The following is a 21,827-nucleotide window of genomic DNA, read 5'->3' on the forward strand; positions in this document are numbered from 1 at the left end:
TGTATAATAAAATAGTCAGTAAATGGCTGGTTTGTGCCTCCTAGCCACAGTGGCACACCTTGTTACATAGTGGACTGAGGACTAAAGCCATTTAGGTCATCATTGCACTAGATGTGCCATTATGTCCAGAAGGCACATTGCAGGCTGTATAGTAACCTTTTACTAGTATACCTGCTCCTATATTTAGAGTATAATATTCCTGTAGTTTCCTTACCTCTGTTTTTTTTTATATAGATTTATTTATATAGATATTTAATATAATCCTAACAAATTTTGACAAAAGAAATATTTGGTTATGCCCTGCTTCAGAGAAGAGGGAATATATTATTTTGCTCCTTGTCTGTAGGTTGGTCAGTCGGTAGACCATTTCATTTTAGATCAATGACTAGAGAATGCTTGCTTTCACAATGGTGAAACTTCATAGAATGACTGCCTGTGGTCATTAGGTGGCCCCTATTGATTTTTGGATCAGTAGGTCAAAGGTCAAGGTTACAATGACCTTGGAACTGATAACAGTTTCCACTCAATAACTATAAAACACTTGTTAAGCCTGCAGCTGTCAAACTTCATAGGGTCATTGCATGTGGTACTTTGATGAGCACTATTGTTTTTTGGGGTCAGTAGGACTAAGGCCAAGGTCACAGTGACCTCGACAGTGAAAACACTTCTGTCTCAATAACTATAGAAAGTTTAAGCCTTCAGTCTTCAGTTCAGAGGATGATTGCAGATGGTCTGTAGATGAGCCCTATTGTTTTAGGGGTTGATATGCCAAAGGTCAAGGTTTTACTGAACTTGCTACTGAAAATGGTTTCAACTCAATAACTAAAGAACCTTTTGGCCTGCAGTTGTCAGTCTTTGTAGGATGATTGCCTGTGGTCAGTAGATGATCCCTTTGATTCATTTTTGTGCTGGGGGAGGGGGTCACAGGGGTTGTCAGTGCATCAAGTCAATGTCACAGTGACATCGAAACTTAAAATGACTCATGTTCAAACACTGAATGCTTTGACCTTAAGAGACTTATATATGGTCTATGTGTGATTTTTTTTTACATATAAGTTCTTGAATTTCATTTAAAAAAAACATTTAAAAGAAATTTTTCCCCTCTATCATAGCATGTTACGGATCCCTGTGCCAGCACTATGGCAGTGCCATAATTGTTAAATTCATTCATTAGAAGTTTGATTTATGGTTGATATTTACTGAAAAAAAAAAAATTTAAAAAAAAAACATACAAAAATGCGCCTTGATAAATGCCCCCTGCTCTTACAAATGTAGCATCATCTGGGGACATTACTAAGGGAATATTATGCTAAATCAGTTAAAAGGAAGATAGAAAGTAGTAAATTTTGCTAAGGTACAATTATTCCGTAATGAGTGGTTCATGATTGAGTTCATATTGTTTGCTTTTATTTCCTTTTTAGCTCGACTATTCGAAGAATAGTCTAGCTATTCTACTCACCCTGGCGTCGGCGTCACACCTTGGTTAAGTTTTTGCATGCAAGTACATACAGCTATCATTTAAAGGCATATAGCTTTGAAACTTATTTATTCTTTTTCTAGGTCAATTACCAACCTCACTGGGTCAAATTCCATAACTGTAACATGTATTTTGAGCAAATTATGCCCCCTTTTGGACTTAGAAAATTCTGGTTAAAGTTTTACATGCAAGTTACTATCTCCAAAACTAATGCAGATATTGAATTGAAACTTCACATGTGTCTTCGGGGTTATAAAACTAGTTGATAGCACCAAGTCCCATAACTCTGACCTTCATTTTGGCCAAATTATGCCCCCTTTTGGACTTAGAAAATTCTGGTTAAAGTTTTGCGTGCAAGTACATACAGCTATTACTAAAAGGCATATAGATTTGAAACTTATTTTTTCTTTTTCTAGATCAATTACCTACCTCACTGGGTCAAGTCCAATAACTCTGACATGTATTTTGGCCAAATTATGCCCCCTTTTGGACTCAGAAAATCCTGGTTAAAGTTTTACATGCAAGTAACTCTCTCCAAAACTACAACAGATATTAAATTGAAACTTCACATGTGTCTTCCGGGTTATTAAACTAGTTGATAGCACCAAGTCCCATAACTCTGACGTGTATTTTGGGCAAATTATGCCCCCTTTTGGACTTAGAAAATCCTGGTTAAAGTTTTGCGAGCAAGTACATACAGCTGTTACCAAAAGGCATATAGCTTTGAAACTTATTTATTGTTTTTCTAGGTCAATTACCAACCTCACTGGGTCAAGTTCCATAACTCTTAACATGTATTTTGAGCAAATTATGCCCCCTTTTGGACTTAGAAAATTCTGGTTAAAGTTTTACATGCAAGTTACTATCCCCAAAACTAATGCAGATATTGAATTGAAACTTAACATGTTTCTTCGGGGTTATAAAACTAGTTGATAGCATCAAGTCCCATAACTCTGATATGTATTTTGGTCAAATTATGTCCCCTTTCGAACTTAAAACTCTTTTGATATTTAACATTTTGGGTAATAATTTCCTGCTTCTGTGACAATATTTCGAATAGTCGAGCTTGGCTGTCTTACGGACAGCTCTTGTTTATCTTGAATGCTGCTTGACAGATGTTTTGTTTTAGGCTATATGCTGAAGGTTGAAAATGAATCTTTAAATCATGGTAAAATGAGCCGCACCATGAGAAAACCAACAAAGTGCATTTGCGACTAGCATGGATACAGACCAGCCTGCACATCCGCACAGTCTGGTCAGAATCCATACTGTTCGCTTTCAAAGCCTATTGCAAAATTAGAGAAACCGTTAGCGAACAGCATGGAATCTGACCAGACTGCATGGATGCACAGACTGGTCTGGATCCATGCTGGTCGCAAATGCACTATGTTGGTTTTCTCATGGTAAAATTATGGTGAAACTGTCAGTTCAATAATCTATATTAACCAGGCCAGATAGTTCCTGCTAAAATTCATGTGAACACTTATTCTGCAAAGTCTGATCTACTAATAAGTTCTAGCTAAGATGGTATTGTTCAGAAGTATTGACCTAGCACTCATATTTGAGATTTAGCATTTTCGTTATTTTAATATATGATATTTGTATTCTGAAAATATCTCCATTAATTCAAATAACCAATATAGTTAACCAATGGCACAGTAGCATAGTGGTAAGCTCTCTGACTTCTACGCAAGTTACCATTGGTTCAGATTCAGTTCAGACCATTTTCAGCTCATCTGATTTTTTGAAAAAAAAAAAAAAGATGAGTTATTGTCATCACTTGATCAGTGTTGGCATTAGTGTTGGTGTTGCCTGGTTAAGTTTTAAGTTTAGGTCAGCTTTTCTACTAAATTATCAAAGCTATTGCTTTAAAACTTGCAACACTTGTTCACCATCAACAGCTGACTCTGTGCAGCAAGAAACATAACTCCATCCTGCTTTTTGCAAGAATCATGGTCCCTTTTGGACTTAGAAAATATCAGATTTCTTGGTTAAGTTTGCTTTTAGGTCAACTTTTCTCTTTAATAGTCAAAGCTATTGCTTTAAAACTTGGAGCAGTTATTTGCCATTAAAAGCTGACACTGCACAGCAAGTACCATAACTCTGCATTGCTTTTTGCAAGAAATATGGCCCCTTGTAGACTTACAAAGTCAGATTTCTTGGTTAAGTTTTGTGTTTAGGTCAGCTTTTCTCCTAAACTATCAAAGCTATTGCTTTAAAACTTGCAACATGTGTTCATCATCAAAAGCTGACTCTGTACAGCAAGAAACATAACTCCCTTCTGCTTTTTGCAAGAAGTATGGCCCTTTTTGTACTTAGAAAATATTATACAGAGACAAAAAAATCAGATGAGCATCTGCACCCGAATGGCGGTGCTATAAAAACTTAAGGTAATTTAATTTTTATAATGTTTACTGTGTGACTAGCACAGATACAGTTTTTTAGCTCGACTATTCTAAGAATAGGGGAGCTATCCTACTCGCCCCGGCGTCGGCGTGAGCGTCACACAAATGTTAAAGTTTGCGTACCACCCCAAATATTTTCAAAGTCCATTGAGATATTGCTTTCATATTTTGCATACTTGTTTACCATCATGACCCCAGTCTGTAAAAAGGAGGAGGCAACTCTATCAAGCATTTTGACTGAAATATGGCCCCTTTTGGACTTAGAATAAATGTTAAAGTTTGCGTACCACCCCAAATATTTTCAAAGTCCATTGAGATACTGCTTTCATATTTTGCATACTTGTTTTCCATCATGACCCCAGTCTGTAAAAAGGAGGAGTCAACTGTATCAAGAATTTTGACTGAATTATGGCCCCATTTCGACTTAGAATAAATGTTAAAGTTTGCATACCACCCCAAATATTTTCAAAGTCCATTGAGATATTGCTTTCATATTTTGCATACTTGTTTACCATCATGACCCCAGTCTGTAAAAAGGAGGAGGCAATTCTATCGACCATTTTGACTGAATTATAGCCCCTTTTCGACTTAGAATGTGCTTATTGTAATGTTAAAGTTTTACTCATTGCTTATATTATACTATCAAGGACTGAGAATAGTTGAGCGCGCTGTCCACTGGCAGCTCTTGTTTCTATTTTACACCCAGTAATTCTGCTTAGAAATCACTGTACCTCTTTGGTTTTATCTTTATTTTAAATTACTGACAACTAAAATGAGGCAAGTGATGAAAAAAACAGATATAGCCTATCATATTCTTAATGACAGACTCTAACCATTTAAATGCGAAGAAGGAAATGCTCATGCTAAGAAACACTTATATGAATATACATACAGGGGTCACAAAGACAGAAACACATATTTGAGCCACTTCCAGTACAGCAAATACAGAATTAATTTTTTTAAGATAAAAATGGATTAATTTTAAGAGTTATATAAGAAGTTCTAGCCACTTTCGTGAAATAGAAGAAAATGACTGAAATGTAGCAAATGGCTCAAGTGGTTAAGTGGCTCAAGTAAATTTTAGATTAAAATGAATGATAATGGTTATAGTGTCTGTGTGATTGTTACTTGAAAACTCTTTTTTCTCAACTCAGTTACATGATTTGTTACCGATTGTTCACAGCATTTTGACAGAACAGGGCATATGTACATGTTACACCGCAGTTATAAAGTACCAAGCCATATAGATTAAATACAAAACATTTTGAATTTGGGAAGTGTGAACTCAGTATAAGCTCTTTTATTTTGAAATCATGATTCAGAAAAACAACATGTTTTATACTTAGAGAAATGAACAAGATTGTCTGCACATTTGGTACATGCACGCAGACAAGTTTATTCCCTTCATTTGGCTAGTACAGATAGTTAAACAATACTATTATATTGTGGCATTTATTTAAAAGGTGTAAACTATGCCTATTCTATGGTTATTTTAATATTTGCTGAAAAGAAGTTGGAAAAAGAGATTTTTAATGTAGCTCAAGCCACAGTGCTGGCCAGCAGGAAATAGTTTGTTTGAACCCTTGTGTCTGGGTATGTGTGCTCAAAGATTTAGCTGTTTTGTTCAAAGAGATATGTCAGCTGTACAGTCCGGAGTAAGATGTTTACATTCCAAAGATATATAGTTGTTAATTAAGAATGAAGTATCCTATAAATCACAAGCTATCTAACATATATCTCAGATTTTCTTGAAACTTGGTGACAGTATTGAACTTTTAAAATTTTAATCTTACTTGTACTGAAAAAAAAAATAGACCAAAAAATGTCTATAAGTATTATTTTGGTAAGAAGTTTATAGCATTTTCAAAACATGGATCTATACTGACCTGTGTGTTTTCAGTTCAGTATTCAGTACTGTGGATTCTATCTTGTTTGTGATGGTATTATTTTTGCTATGACAGGCATAATAAGCATGTCTGTTATGTATCACAATCTCATAAAGAAATGAAACAAACATGACCCGATCTACAGTAACATAGTTATAGGCAATGAGTCTTTTTTTATGATTACATATTCCATTTTAGATTATCTATACAGTGTGTGAGAGGTTGTTAGAGCTTGCCAAGAAAGGAAGTTCATTACGACGACAATTTGAGAAAGATACAAAACAGCAGTCAGTGATGAATATGAAGAATATGTTCTCCAGTGTGTCAAAGGCTTCACATGATGGCTCAGTAACACCAGTACAGCAGAGTTCATCGAAAGACTCGTTAACAAATGGAAAGCGGCGATACAAACGTTCATTGGCAGCCGTGCGCACTAGGTATAAGAGTGTAAGCATGGAGGACTTAACCGATGATAAATTTTTATCAGTTCTTGACGATACAGAGAATCAGTCTGTTGCTAGTTCTAACAGTGGTTTACAAATGAAAACACCAGGAGTGAGTGATGAAGAGGATGATGATGATTCGATTATTTTTGGTAACAGCACAGTGGATATAAAATCATCTGTGAATGCTAGCAGTAGAGCTCAGGGAAGTGCTGACTCTAGTAGTAGATCAAATGGACGATCGGTTTCTCCAGGAAGTGAGAACACGTCCGTGGCTGGTACTGGTTGTTGGAGTATAGATCAGTCAATGACTGCAGATATGTCCGAGGATCATGTACAAGCTGTTGGCTATTCTCTATCTGCAAATAAAATAGAATCCTATGTTAGAGACAGAGCCAATGACTTGCAGGTATTACATCTTTGCTTTTTTAGTTCAGGTGAGTTTTTGTGATCGCTCGATGTCCGGCATCTGTCATCTGTCTGTCTGTCTGTCTGTCGTCTGTCTGTCTGTCAACATTTAGCTTGTGTATGCGATAGAGGCTGTATTTTTCAATTGATCTTCATGAAATTTTGTCAGAATAATTGCCTTGATGAAATCTAGGCCAAGTGTGAATATGGGTTATCTGGGGTCAAAAACTAGGTCACTAGGTCAAATCAAAGAAAAACCTTGTGTATGCAATAGAGGCTGTATTTTTCAATTGAGCTTCATGAATTTTGGTCAGAATGATTGCCTTGATGAAATCTAGGCCAAGTTTGAATATGTGTTATCTGGGGTCAAAAACTAGGTCACTAGGTCAAATCTAAGAAAAACCTTGTGTGTGCTATAGAGGCTGTATTTTTCAAATGATCTTCATGAATTTTGGTCAGAATGATTGCCTTGATGAATTCTAAGTCAAGCTGGAATATGGGTCATCTGGGGTTAAAAACTAGGTCACTAGGTCGAATCAAAGAAAAACCTTGTGTATGCAATAGGGATTGCATTTTACACCAGATCTTCATGAAATTTGATCAGAATGTTTGGATCAAATCTAGGTCGAGTTTGAATATGGGTTATCTAGGGTCAAAAACTAGGTCAACCGGTCAAACTAAAGAAAAACCTTGTGTACGCAATAAGGGCTGCATTTTGCACTGGATATTCATAAAAATTAGTCCGAATGATTGCCTTGATGAAATTTAGGTCAAGTAGGGACTGCATTTTACACCTGATCTTCATGAAATTTTATCAGAATGTTGGTTTGAATGCAATCTAGGTCAAGTTTGAATATGGCTCATCTGGGGTCAAAAACTAGGTCACCTGCTCAAGTCAAAGAAAAACCTTTTGTAAGCAATAGGGGCTGCATTTTGCACTGGATATTAATAAAATTTAGTCAGAATGGCTGCCTTGATGAAATCTAGGTCAAGTTTGAATATGGGTAATCTGTGGTCAAAAGCTAGGTCGCAAGGTCAGATCAAAGACAAAGAAAAACCTTGTCTATGCAATAGGGGCTGCAATTTACACTGGATCTTCATGAAATTTGATCACAATGTTTATCTTGATGACTTCTAGGTCAGATTTGAATCTGGGTCATTGTGGGTCAAAAACTAGGTCATCCAGTCAAATCAAAGGAGAAGCTTGATAACACTTTAGAGGCCACATTCATTACCATATCTTCATGGAATTTGGTCAAATGTTTATATTGATGTTTAACATCTTGGATAATTTCGAATGTGGGTCGCGTGGGGCCAGAAACTAGATCACTAGGTCAAATCAAAGGAAAAGCTTGTATACACTCTAAAGGTCACTTTTTTTCATTCTTCCTGAAACTTTGTCAGAATGTTTGTTTTTATGGAATCTTGGACAAGCATGAATCTTGGTCATGTGGGGTCAAAAAGTAGGTCACTAGGTCAAATCAAAGAAAATACTTGTTTACCCTCAAGATTTTTGGTCCAATCTTTATGAAAATTGGTCAGGATATTTGTTTTTATGAAATCATTGGTCAGACATGTTTACACTGTTATGGTGTGTTTCTCAGGTGAGCGACCTGGGGCCATCTTGGCCCTCTTGTTCTATTTATTTCTATTTCTATTTTTTTCTGGTACTGGTGATTTAAATTCAAGCATATCTTTGCAGCTTTTGTTGTTTTTAGCTCGACTTTTCGAAGAAAAAGTAGAGCTATTGCACTCGCCCCGGCGTCGGCGTCACCGTTGGTTAAAGTTTTTGATAAAGTCAAATATCTCTGTTACTATCAAAGCTATTGACTTGAAACTTAAAATAGTTATTTACTATCAAAGTCTACACCAGGAGAAACAACCCCATAACTCTGATTTGAATTTTGACAGAATTATGCCCCTTTTTAACTTAGAATTTTTGGTTAAAGTTTTTGATAAAGTCAAATATCTCTGTTACTATCAAAGCTATTGACTTGAAACTTAAAATACTTATTTACCATCAAAGTCTACACCAGAAGAAACAATCCCCATAACTCTGGTTTGAATTTTGACAGAATTATGCCCCTTTTTAACTTAGAATTTTTTTTAAAAATTTTGATAAAGTCAAATATCTCTGTTACTATTAAAGCTTTTGACTTGAAACTCAAAATAGCTATATACAATCAAAGTCTGCACCAAGAGACACAATTCCCATAACACTGGTTTGAATTTTGACAGAATTATGCCCTTTTTTAACTTAGATTTTTTTTTAAAAATTTTGATAAAGTCAAATATCTCTGTTACTATTAAAGCTTTTGACTTGAAGCTCAAAATAGCTATATACAATCAAAGTCTGCACCAAGAGACACAATTCCCATAACTCTGGTTTGAATTTTGACAGAATTATGCCCCTTTTTAACTTAGAATTTTTGGTTAAAGTTTTTGATAAAGTCAAATATCTCTGTTACTATCAAAGCTTTTGACTTGAAACTTAAAATACTTATTTACCATCAAAGTCTACACCAGGAGAAACAATATCCATAACTCTGGTTTGAATTTTGACAGAATTATGCCCCTTTTTAACTTAGAATTTTTTGTTAAAAGTCAAATATCTCTGTTACTGTTAAAGCTTTTGACTTGAAACTCAAAATAGTTATTTACTATCAAAGTGTACACCAGGAGACACAATTCCCATAACTCTGATTTGAATTTTGACAGGTTATGTCCCATTTTAACTTAGAATTTTTTTTACTGGCAAAGCTCTAATTCAGAGTCAAGCACTGAGAAAAGTCGAGCACGCTGTCTTATGGACAGCTCTTGTTATAAGTTCTTTTGAATGTTTTTTTAACCAAATTATTCAAATTGGAGGTAATAGAAAATTTTCAAAATTTTTAGCCAATATACTTTTCCGTTTTAGCTCACCTTAACCGAAGATGTATTGTTGAACTTTTGTGAGTGTGTTTGTTGTCCATCTGACGTCCATGAGTCACTTTTCACTTTTAAAAACTGTAGTCTTCTCATGAACTGCTTGATCGATGTTCCTTTAAAGTTGCTTGAAAGCATACTTGCATGGACTTTCTCGAGTTTGTTCAAATGATTCAGCTAGACACCACTAAGCAAAGGGTAAAAATTGAAAACAAAACTTTGAACAACTTCATGGCATAAACCTGCTTGTGGGTGTATTCCAGTCAGAAGCATACTTGGATGGACCTTTCACAGTTTTGTCCAAATGGTTCTGCTTGATTGTGGACTTTGTGGTTAACAGACCTAAAAATCATATAAACCATTAAATGTCATCTTCTTGTGAATTTCTTGATAATGTTCAACAATTTTGGTCAGAAGCATCCTTGTTTGTCATATTTGTTCAGATGAATATGCTTGATGGCACTGAGGGGGAAACCTGAACTAAAACTAGAGAAAAAAAACTTAAGATGATTTTTAGCTCGACTATTCGAAGAATAGGGGAGCTATCCTACTCGCCCCGGCGTCGGCGTGAGCGTTAGTGTTAGCGTGGGCGTTAGCGTCACACAAATGTTAAAGTTTGTGTACCACCCCAAATATTTTCAAAGTCCATTGAAATATTGCTTTCATATTTTGCATACTTGTTCACCATCTTGACCCCAGTCTGTAAAAAGGAGGAGGCAACTCTATCAAGCATTTTGACTGAATTATGGCCCCTTTTCCACTTAGAATATGCTTATTGTAATGTTAAAGTTTTACTCATAGCTTATATTATACTATCAAGCACTGAGAATAGTAGAGCGCGCTGTCCACTGACAGCTCTTGTTTCTCATAAGCTACTTGTTGTGTGTTCATGAAACTTGGTCAGAAGTCTTCTGGTAGTGGTCAGATTTGTTCAGATAGTTTCTCAAGTTCAGAATGATAGTTTCACTTGAAACTATGATTTGGAATTTACTCTGTTTTCAGTAAATGAACTTTTGCAAAACATGATGAGTCTGGATCTTGTTTTTTTTTTATTATTTCAGAAAGCATTGAATGAGACAGATAATGCATGGACACAGATTGTTACTGAGGGAGATCCACATGTACTAGGATTGCTTCTATGGGACTGGCTGGACCAACTCAAGGTGTGTAGTTCATCAAAATTTGTAATATGGTATAAAGAATGTTGAATAATAGCAAGGTATGTACGTTCGAAGAATAAGTAGAGCTATCCTACTCACCACGGCGTCGGCGTTGGCGTCGGCGTCACACCTTGGTTAAGTTTTTCGTACCAGTCCACATTTTGACAAAGTCTTTTGAGATAAAGCTTTGAAACTTTCAATACTTGTTTACCACCACCATGGCCAGTTATAGGCAAGAGCACATAACTCCATCAAGGATTTTGGCTGAATTATGGCCCCTTTTGACTTAGAAATCATGGTTAAGTTTTTCGTACCAGTTCATATTTTGACAAAGTCTTTTAAGAAAAAGCTTTGAAACTTTCAACACTTGTTTACCATCACCATGGCCAGTTATAGGCAAGAGTATATAACTCCATCAAGGATTTTGGCTGAATTATGGCCCCTTTCGACTTAGAAATCTTGGTTAAGTTTTTCGTACCAGTTCGTATTTTGACAAAGTCTTTTGAGATAAAGCTTTGAAACTTTCAACACTTGTTTACCATCACCGTGTCCAGTTATAGGCAAGAGCACATAACTCCATCAAGAATTTTGGCTGAATTATGGCCCTTTTTGACTTAGAAATCTGGGTTAGTATTTCGTACCAGTTCATATTTTGACAAAGTCTTTTGAGATAAAGCTTTGAAACTTTCAACACCTGTTTACCATCACCATATCCAGTTATAGGCAAGAGTACATAACTCCATCATGGATTTAGGCTGAATTATGGCCCTTTTTGACTTAGAAATCTTAGTTAAGTTTTCCGTACCAGTTCATATTTTTTGTAAAGTGTTTGACATATGGCTTTGAAACTTTTATCACTTGTTTGGTATAATAGTCTCTATCTGTGGGAAAGAGTACATAACTCTGTCATCTGTTTTGGCTGAATTATGGCCCTTTTTGGACTTTGAAATTGGTTCTGTTTTCATACAAGTCCATGTTTTATCAAAACTATTTGACATATGGCTTTTAAACTTTGAACACTTGTTTATCATTATGATTTCTATCTGTAGGCAAGAGTACATAACTATTTTGACTGAATTATGGCCCTTTTTGGACTTTGAAATTGGCTCATACATTGCCATTTAAAGCAAGACTTATCGAAATCAAAGAAATACAGGAACATTGTTTGTCTAATCTATTTATTTCTTTTGTCTGAATATCTGTGGAAATATTTTGACCCCATTCTTCAATCAATTCTTCGAATAGTCGAGCGCGCTGTCATCAGACAGCTCTTGTTTGTTTAGGTCCACCTTTTCTCAAAACTAAAAGAGTTACAGCTTTGAAACTTTGCTTACTTGTTTATCATCATTAGGTGACTGTGTGGGCCAGTAACCATAACTCTTATATGCATTTTATCAGAATTAAGGCACTTTTATACTTAGAAATTCTGAACTATAACTCTTCTTACATAGTGACCAGCACTTGCATACGAGCGATGGCACCCATAGGCTGTGCTCTTGTTATAGTTTCTGTTATCACTGGTAATCATTTTCAAAGGGTTTTATTGCATTTCCAGGAGCCTGTAGTTGACTTTCACACCATCATGGTCTGTTACAGTTATTGTGATAGTGTGCTAGTGATACTTATTAAATCTTCTTTACATTGAAAAAATGATAAATAGTGGTATATTTCATATATTGGCCAGGAATTATTTTTCGTCATTTTGCTAGTGATACACATTGTAACTCTTGTCATTGTTAAGAACCAGTATCAGACATATTTTTTCCAGTGCTGGGAACCAGTCGTTAACATTTCTTAGTTATTTTCTAGGAACCAGTTTATATTTAATATCTTGGTGTCATTGCCTGAAACCATTATTTATTTCTTGTCATTGCCAGGAACCAGTTTTAAGAGTACAGGATCTTCATGTACTTCTGGATTGGGAAGAGGAACCACTTGTGGGATTGCAGAAAGTAGAAAAGGTGAATATACAATTACAAACCTTACCAGTGTGAAAGACAGCACTGTTTTTTATTCCGCCTTGCACAAAACTAAAATGAAGAACTAATTATTTTGTAAGCATTATAACAATACATCAATTTTTTCCATACAACATGACCATAGCAGTTGATTTGATATGTTTTTATGCTCCCCCTTCGAGAAAGAAGGTGTATTGTATTACCCATGTCAGTTAGTAGGCAAATTAATCAGTTCTTTGGTATACCATGTGATTACTATTCAGAGGTATGTGAATGGTTGGTACTACAGCTGGCTTACAGAAGGTCAGTGGTTCTACCCAGGTGCCCGCTCGCGATGAAATAATGCACGGAGGGGCACTTGGGGTTTTCCTCCACCATCAAAGCTGGAAAGTCACCATATGACCGATAATTGTGTTGATGTGATGTTAAACCCAACAAAAATAAACAAAAACAGATGTCAAATTTCACAGGATTAGTTCCTGTGGTCAGCAAATGACCCCTGTTGTTTTAGGGTCAGTAGGTCAAAGTTTAAGGTCTCAGTAAACTTGACACTGAAAAGGTTTCCTGTAAGTAAATGGAGAAAACTTCAAAGGTAAGAACACAGAAATGCCCAGTACAATTAATAAGTAGAGTATGCTTGGGTCTATGGCTTTCAAACTTGCAAGGATAATCACTTTTGGTTAGTAAATGACCTCTGTTGCTTAAGGGGTCACTAGGTTAGGTAGATATAAGTGACAGTGACCTTGAAAGTGAACACAGTTCCTGTCAGTAACTTAAAAACGCTTTAGTCTCTGTTATCTGAGGTCATAGATTGATTATTGTGTGTGTATGAAGTCATTTGTTCTCCACCTCTGATTCATGTGGAGAAATTTTCAATTTAGTACTGGCACAGAAACAAGACATGCTAATTTTTTGACAGCTGTTATGTAACTGAAATATTGTTGAAACATGATGCTTAACCCAACATATTGTTTTATGGTCAGATAGGTCAAGTTCAGTAACATCTACAAAGTGATTACAAAACCACTCCACAAACATTTTTGGACTGCAGGTATAGAACCTAATTGCCTAATAAAATTATAAAATGGATGTTTAATACCTTACTGTAGTGCTTTTGAACTTTATTCCTACCGTATTCCAGGGAATAATATACACAATTAATACCTTGTTGTAGCACTTAACACATTGTTTTTTCCTGTATTTCAGGGAACAGGATTTACTATAAAATAGCTTGTTGAATGCTTTATACTGTACTTTACTATATTTCAGGGAACAAGATTCACAGTAGAATGCCTTGTTATAGTGCTTTATACTGTATTGTACTACATTCCAGGGAATAAGATACACAATGGAATACCTTGTTGTAGTGCTTATACCGTATTGTACTATATTCCAGGGAATAAGATACACAATGGAATACCTTGTTGTAGTGCTTTATACCGTATTTTACTATATTCCAGGGAATAAGATACACAATGGAATACCTTGTTGTAGTGCTTTTTACCATATTTTACTATATTCCAGGGAATAAGATACACAATGGGTGCCTTGTTGTAGTGCTTTATACCATATTTTACTATATTCCAGGGAACAAGATACACAATGGAATACCTTGTTTAAGTGCTTTATACCGTATTTTACTATATTCCAGGGAACAAGATGCACAATAGAATACCTTCATGTAGTGCTTTATTCCGTATTTTACTATATTCCAGGGAATAAGATAGACAATAGAATACCTTGTTGTTGTGCTTTATACTGTATTTTACTATATTCCAGGGAATAAGATACACAATGGAATACCTTGTTGTAGTGCTTTATACCCTATTTTACTATATTCCAGGGAATAAGATACACAATAGAATACCTAGTTAAAGTGATCTCCAAGCTGAAGCCATTGAATGAGCAAACACTTGTAAATTTATATGAAAAGTTACTATCTCATCTAACACATCAGTGGGTATCATATGACAGTGAAGATTCGAACCACAGCTGGGCTATGGTGAATAGGACCAGTGATATGTCTGATGAGAAAGAACACTGGGGTGTAATGAGAACAGTAGAGGCTGAAAAATTATTTCATTTCTTCCATAACCTCCAGGAAGAACTTGTTGCCAAACATAAAGTAACAAAGCGAGGACATTGATGTAGGAGAAAAAGGATCTAGGAATCTGAATCAAATTGCCTGTGACTTAACAGGAAAGATGACAAAATTAGCAGAGTTCCAGGAAGTAAACTTACAAAACTGTTTTGTTGGACATTATCCTGAAGTAGCTGTATTTGTGCTGTTCAAAGAACATATCTTAATCAGTTTTATACATGGGCAGTTTGTTGCCCTTCCTCTTCTTTGCACTCTTGGAAAGAGCAAAATATTTGCACAGCTAACATCTGCTGTCCTTAGGAGCACAGCTAACATCTGCTGTCCTTAGGAGCAAAGTTTTTGCCCTGCAAACCTTAATTTTCCTGAAAGGAGCAAATTGTTTCCCTTTTAATATCTGCTCTCCTAGGAAGAGGAAAGTTTTTAGCCCTATTAAACTATTTTCCTGAAAGGATCAAAGTTGTTGCCCTACTAATATATGCTCTCCTAGAAGGAACAATGTTTTTGCCATGCTGAACTCCTAAAGAAAGCAATTGTTACCTTCTGGAAAGAGCATTTTTTGCCCTGCTTATCTCAGTTTTCCTGTGTGGAAGTGCTTACTTGAGCTCAGCGCACTAGTCTTATGATATTTGTTCACTGATAGATGACTTTTACATTTAATAATACCCCAGTGTGTGAGATTTATGCTCCTTTTTGAGCATATTGTAGCGTTGAATATATTATCAGTTTAGATAGAAATCATTCCAAACATTTATGAATACTTAAAAAATCTAGTAGTAAATAAATGCTAGACAAGGATGCTTTGCAAAGAAATTAAAAATTATTTCATTTCTTCCATAACCTCCAGGAAGAACTTGTTGCCAAACATAAAGTAACAAAGCAAGGACATTGATGTAGGAGAAAAAGGATCTAGGAATCTAAATCAAATTGCCTGTGACTTAACAGGAAAGATGACAAAATTAGCAGAATTCCAGGAAGTAAACTTACAAAACTGTTTTGTTGGACAGTATCCTGAAGTAGCTGTATTTGTGCTGTTCAAAGAACATATCTTAATCAGTTTTATACGTGGGCAGTTTGTTGCCCTTCCTCAGCTTTGCACTCTTGGAAAGAGCAAAATATTTGCACAGCTAACATCTGCTGTCCTTAGGAGCAAAGTTTTTGCCCTGCAAACCTTAATTTTCCTGAAAGGAGCAAATTGTTTCCCTTTTAATATCTGCTCTCTTAGGAAGAGGAAAGTTTTTGCCCTATTAAACTATTTTCCTGAAAGGATCAAAGTTGTTGCCCTACTAATATATGCTCTCCTAGAAGGAACAATGTTTTTGCCCTGCTGAACTCCTAAAGAGAGCAATTGTTACCTTCTGGAAAGAGCATTTTTTGCCCTGCTTATCTCAGTTTTCCTGTGTGGAAGTGCTTACTTGAGCTCAGCGCACTAGTCTTATGATATTTGTTCACTGATAGATGACTTTTACATTTAATAATACCCCAGTGTGTGAGATTTATGCTCCTTTTTGAGCATATTGTAGCGTTGAATATATTATCAGTTTAGATAGAAATCATTCCAAACATTTATGAATGCTTAAAAAATCAAGTAGTAAATAAATGCTAGACAAGGATGCTTTGCAAAAGTTCTGTTATCATCTATTCATACTAAAAGTTAAAATGGAGCATTCTGTTCTACCTCTGAAAAAAAGAAAGAAATTAAAAATGAACCAGAAGTTTAAAGTAGTGATGTATGTTATATAACATTATCAACACATGTCATGCATATGATTAAAAAGAAAGTACTATGCTTACCAAGTGAAACATCTACAATTTGAGGTTCTCTGTATTAGGTAATTTAGTCATTCTGCAGCAGCATTCCTTAAAACAAAGGTACAGAGAATGTCATTTACCCATAGAAATGCTTTGTACTAACATTAACTGGATTTCAAATTCATAGAAAGATTGGATAGATTTAGTGGCAGGGTGTTTTCTTAATGTTATTTTAAACATTATTTGCATTATATTACTGCCTTAATAAGTCAGCCATCACTTGCCTGATTTTACCAGTTAGCAGGGCCAAAGATTCTGAAACTGAATAAGGGGACCAGTCTAGGATTGCAGTCTTTACATTGGTCAATTTCAAATGTGTGATAGGAAACAACCAATCAAATACTAGAATTTTGGGACTGGACTCTGATTTCATTTTCCATGTATTATATTGGAAATATTTTAAACATTTATGCATGAAGGAATCTCTTTAGTTTTAATATTTGGGTGGTACTTGTGACACATTTTTGAGAAATTAATGTATTTTGTTTTGTGTCTTTAATATATTTTAATCAAGATACATCCGCTGCATTATTATTATGTTTTTTTTTTAGCATGAAGAAATCTAGATATAAAAAATAAGAGGATTTTTATTGTTTCAGTTTGATGTAACCTACCTGTAAAACAAACAATTTTTTCTTTGTTTTATGGGTTTTTTCTTCATTTGTTGTAACAAGCTGTTACATGTTTGATACTTTTTCACTCTTTGAAAAGATAATTGATATTTAACATTTTCTCAGCGAAATTACCAGAAATATTCCACACTCCACTTTATCAGTAATTCACTGTGTGACAAGTAATAAATGGTTTTATCTTTGTTTATACATTAGCTTGTTAGTATAACCTCATTTTTAGCTCATCTGATTTTTTGAAAAAAAAATGATGAGTTATTGTCATCACTTGAGCGGTTGTCGGCGTCGGCGTTGCCTGGTTAAGTTTTATGTTTAGGTCAGCTTTTCTCCTACACTACCAAAGCTATTGCCTCGAAACTTGGAACACTTGTTCACCATCATAAGCTGACCCTGTATAGCAAGAAACATAACTCCATCCTGCTTTTTGCAAGATTTATGGCCCCTTTTGTACTTAGAAAATATCAGATTTCTTGGTTAAGTTTTATGTTTAGGTCAACTTTTCTCCTAAACTATCAAAGGTATTGCTTTGAAACTTGCAACACTTGTTCACCATCATAAGCTGACCCTGTACATCAAGAAACATAACTCCATCCTGCTTTTTGCAAGAATTATTGCCCCTTTTGGACTTAGAAAATCAGTTTTCTTGGTTAAGTTTTATGTTTAGGTCAGCTTTTCTCCTAAACTATCAAAGCTATTGCCTTAAAACTTGCAACTTTTGTTCACCATCATAAGCTGACCCTGTGCAGCATGAAACATAACTCCATCCTGCTTTTTATAAGATTTATGGCCCCTTTTGGACTTAGAAAATATCAAATTCTTGGTTAAGTTTTATGTTTAGGTCATTTTTTTCTCTTAAACTATCAAAGCTATTGCTTTGAAACTTGCAACACATGTTCACCATCATAAGCTGACCCTGTACAGCAAGAAACATAACTCCATCCTGCATTTTGCAATAATTATTGCCCCTTTTGGACATAGAAAATCATTTTCTTGGTTGAGTATTATGTTTAAGTCAACTTTTCTCATAAACTATCAAAGCTGTTGCTTTAAAACTTGCAACAGTTTATCACCATCATAAGCAGACGCTATACGTCAAGAAACATAACTCTGTCCTGCTTTTTGCAAGAATGATGGCCCTTTTTAGACTTAGAAAATCATGGGTAGGACAATATTTCTATTATACAAAAAAATCAGATGAGTGTCAGCACCTGCAAGGCGGTGCTCTTGTTCAATAGTATTATAATTACATTAATTCTATACAAAGAAATCAAGTTGCATGGTATCAGTAGAATTAATAGATTTTTTTTCAGGCTTTCATATTTCATTGAAAATGAATTTTGTTATTCTATTTAAATCAATCTAAACTCTAAAAATTGGCATTCTGTAACATGTTGAATCTTAATTTTTCTTTGAAAAAGTATTATTTAACCTTTAGCCTGCTGGCGGCAAGTCATTCTGCCTTTGTGACCAGTGCTGACTAAGATCAGCCTGCACATCATGGTCTGCAATGTTTGCTATTCAGTCAGTAGATTTTCGGTGAACACCCTTTCAAATAATAAATGGTACTGCCCAAATTGAATGATAGACTAGACCATTTTAGAAATTTAGCAAGGTAAAGGTAAAGAATTTTTTGGTGTTACTTTAGATTAATTTTGTACAAAATTCTGAAATCTTATTTACATTTATCAGTGGTTGAAAATACAGGTTTGTGCTTTATATGTTTGTCAGTCTGTCTTTGTGTTCCATTCTTGAATGATCCATACCAGTTACTCTGCCATCCATCTTTGCAAATAATAAGACCATATATTATGTGGACTTATTATTTGCAAAACTTTTCTTTGTCAATAACATTATCATTAAGAAATAAAATAGATAAAATACCTTTTGATTATACAGTTGGTCAAAACTGTAAGGTTATTCATTCATGACCTTGATACCAGCATTGGCACTCTTTGTGTCCTAAGATATATTTTGGGCCATTGAGCTCTTGTAAGTAAGTGTGAGGATAAATTGCCAAGAATGCTGCTTGAGCATTAACCTTTACCCTGCTAAATTTCTAAAATGGACTGGTACATCATTCAGTTTGGGCAGTAACACTTATGGTACAAGGGGGTGTTCACTGAAAATTTAATGACTAGTGAACAATGCAGACCAAGATGCACAGGCTGATCTTGGTCTCCACTGGTCACAAAGGCAGAGTCACTTGCCACCAGCAGACTAAAGGTTGAATGTGCAAGAAACAATGTGGCAGTTAGGTCAAGTAAGGGATGACGTTCCATGCAGTAATACGATATTTACACTTAAATAGTTGTTTATCAGATTTTAATTTCATGTAACCAGACAGTATGGTGTATTAAATTTTGAAGTTTCTTTTCAAGTAATTCATCAGGTTGAAATTTCAAACTGAGATTCCTGTTTTTCTTCCATTACACATATTTTGATTGTGTTGAATGGATTGTAAAATGTGCTTAATATTACATAATGCCTTTCTCAGCCGTCCTAATCTGTTGTTGATTTATTGATGTTATTTATTTGACACTCATACATGTTGTTTGACAGCATTTCATTACTATGTTTTGTTAAGAAATTGATACCTTGTAAATGTATGTTGTTGTCAACATTTTTATCTTTTTCTTTCATTCTTTTATTTTGTTAAAGAAATCAACCTTTTTAATATTAAAGTGCCCTATACAATGTATTGTGAAACTGGTAGAGAGATTTAGATCTCAGTGCATTGATTTATATGTGTATAATTTTCTTAAATTGTCAGAAATTGCCTGATACCTTTCATATGAATTGAACATTTCTTTTAGAACAGTTCAGACACATAAAGCATCTGGCGGTCGCATGTACTTGCACAATCCTTTGACAGCCCGCCCGCTTAGCTCAGTAGGTAGAGCGTTGGTCTAAGGATCGCGGGGTCGTGAGTTCGATCCTCGGGCGGGGAGTATGTTCTCCGTGACTATTTGATAAACGACATTCTGTCTGAAATCATTAGTCCTCCACCTCTGATTCATGTGGGGAAGTTGGCAGTTACTTGCGGAAAACAGGTTTGTACTGGTACAGAATCCAGAAACACTGGTTAGGTTAACTGCCCACCGTTACATGACTGAAATACTGTTGAAAAATGGCGTTAAACCCAAAACAAACAAACAATCCTTTGACTGATGCACATGAGATGTATAGCAATATCTAAAGCAGTTGTAATGCTTTTTCTTTGAAGTTTCTTCTTTTTTTATTTGAATATAACAGAATGACAAAATACTGTGCACTATTGAATACACCAGAAAACTAATTTTTCGAAGGAATTAGAAAACTCTTTAAGGAGCTCAGTACAAAATTACAATCAATATATTCTAAAATTCCAACTGAGATTTTCAGTACAACTAGTTATTAAATGAATTTAAAAATATTATAAGAATGATATCAGTCAGATTTGGAGATTTTAGTCAAGGCCTGTATTAATAAGGTTGGTTCTTTTTTATGGGAGTCGGTCATTGGCTATCTGTCCATGGTCTAAAATTTGGTCTCTGAAACAATAGGTTGACTTGTGGAGCATTCCTCCTGTTTGTTTTATTTTGGATGTTTGTAACTGTAGCCAAGTGACATTCAACTAGATTCACCTTTATTTTTCCTCTAAAATTGCATTTTTTCCCTCTAGAATTGCATTAACAATGGACGTTTCATATTATGGCATCTTTGAATTTATTGTTCTAATATTTGTCCAATGGGTTTATTTAAAGGCCTAACTTTAGTTATGTGTCCCTGAGAAACTGCAGTATGAATCGGCACAGTACTTTTTCACTGTCATTCTTTAGATTTCAACCACTTTTAAAGGTTGTTTGATTTCTGTGTAAATTCAGGGAAAAAAGTAATTTTTAAAAACTTTAGAATACATTTTTCAGCCAACCGTTATACTTGCTGTTTTTAGAATCAATTCTGTAGCTGTTTTTTAGTGTTTAAACTTTGTTGTGCTGCACCTCTTGAACAATATATGAAATTATAGTTTTAAACTTTGAAATATCATGAATATTCTGCCTTTGCTTCCTTCCGTCCATCTTACATGGGTCTTCTTGTGTTATTTTGCATGTAGAACATATCAATTACTGTTACTTTGATATTGCTGTTAGCAATCAAAATTTTCTTATTTTCTTGTTATTGAGATGGTTGTATTTTTATTCTTAATAAATTGATTTATCAAGAGTGTTATCTTTTTATTCTTAAATTCATTTATCGAGATGTTTTCTTTTCATTAGTCTCCTTTCAGTGTTTTTATTTTTATCAGCCCTTTTAACCATGTGTCCGTTCCTCCTTCAGTCACCAAAGATAATTTTTTAAACATTCAACGTAAAGATTTTTTCATGAGACCTGGCTTATATATGGAAGGTTGTTTGGAGAATATACATGTTCTTCAATATAGTTTCAATATATAAAAGTTTGGTTCCTATATAAATGTCTCATCCGGTAGGAGGATTTTATTGTTGGGCAATAGGTTTTTTCTTGATGATTTGAAATATCTATATTACATTTTCTTGTACATTTTTTGAAAAAAGATGGCTTGTGTCCACTCAGCCAAACAATTTCTTGAATGTCGGACTTTTACGAAGTTGCCTTACATTTTCTCAG

The 21,827-nt window shown here is 34.9% G+C and overlaps 1 protein-coding gene across 1 annotated transcript in view; it reads left to right on the forward strand.

Annotated features, from left to right (window-relative positions):
- The window catches only part of LOC123530304 (protein tyrosine phosphatase domain-containing protein 1-like), a 44,325-nt gene extending 22,921 nt beyond the window's left edge, over nucleotides 1-21,404 (forward strand). The window contains exons 11-14 of the mRNA XM_053520917.1: nucleotides 5,967-6,620; nucleotides 10,606-10,707; nucleotides 12,582-12,665; nucleotides 14,506-21,404. Of these exons, the coding sequence (XP_053376892.1) occupies nucleotides 5,967-6,620; nucleotides 10,606-10,707; nucleotides 12,582-12,665; nucleotides 14,506-14,808 (1,143 nt within the window). The 3' untranslated portion in view covers nucleotides 14,809-21,404. The remainder of the gene's footprint in view (nucleotides 1-5,966; nucleotides 6,621-10,605; nucleotides 10,708-12,581; nucleotides 12,666-14,505) is intronic.
- The last annotated feature ends 423 nt before the right edge of the window (nucleotides 21,405-21,827 follow it).

Source organism: Mercenaria mercenaria, chromosome 13, assembly GCF_021730395.1.
Source record: "Mercenaria mercenaria strain notata chromosome 13, MADL_Memer_1, whole genome shotgun sequence".
NCBI classification, from domain to species: Eukaryota; Metazoa; Mollusca; class Bivalvia; order Venerida; family Veneridae; genus Mercenaria; species Mercenaria mercenaria.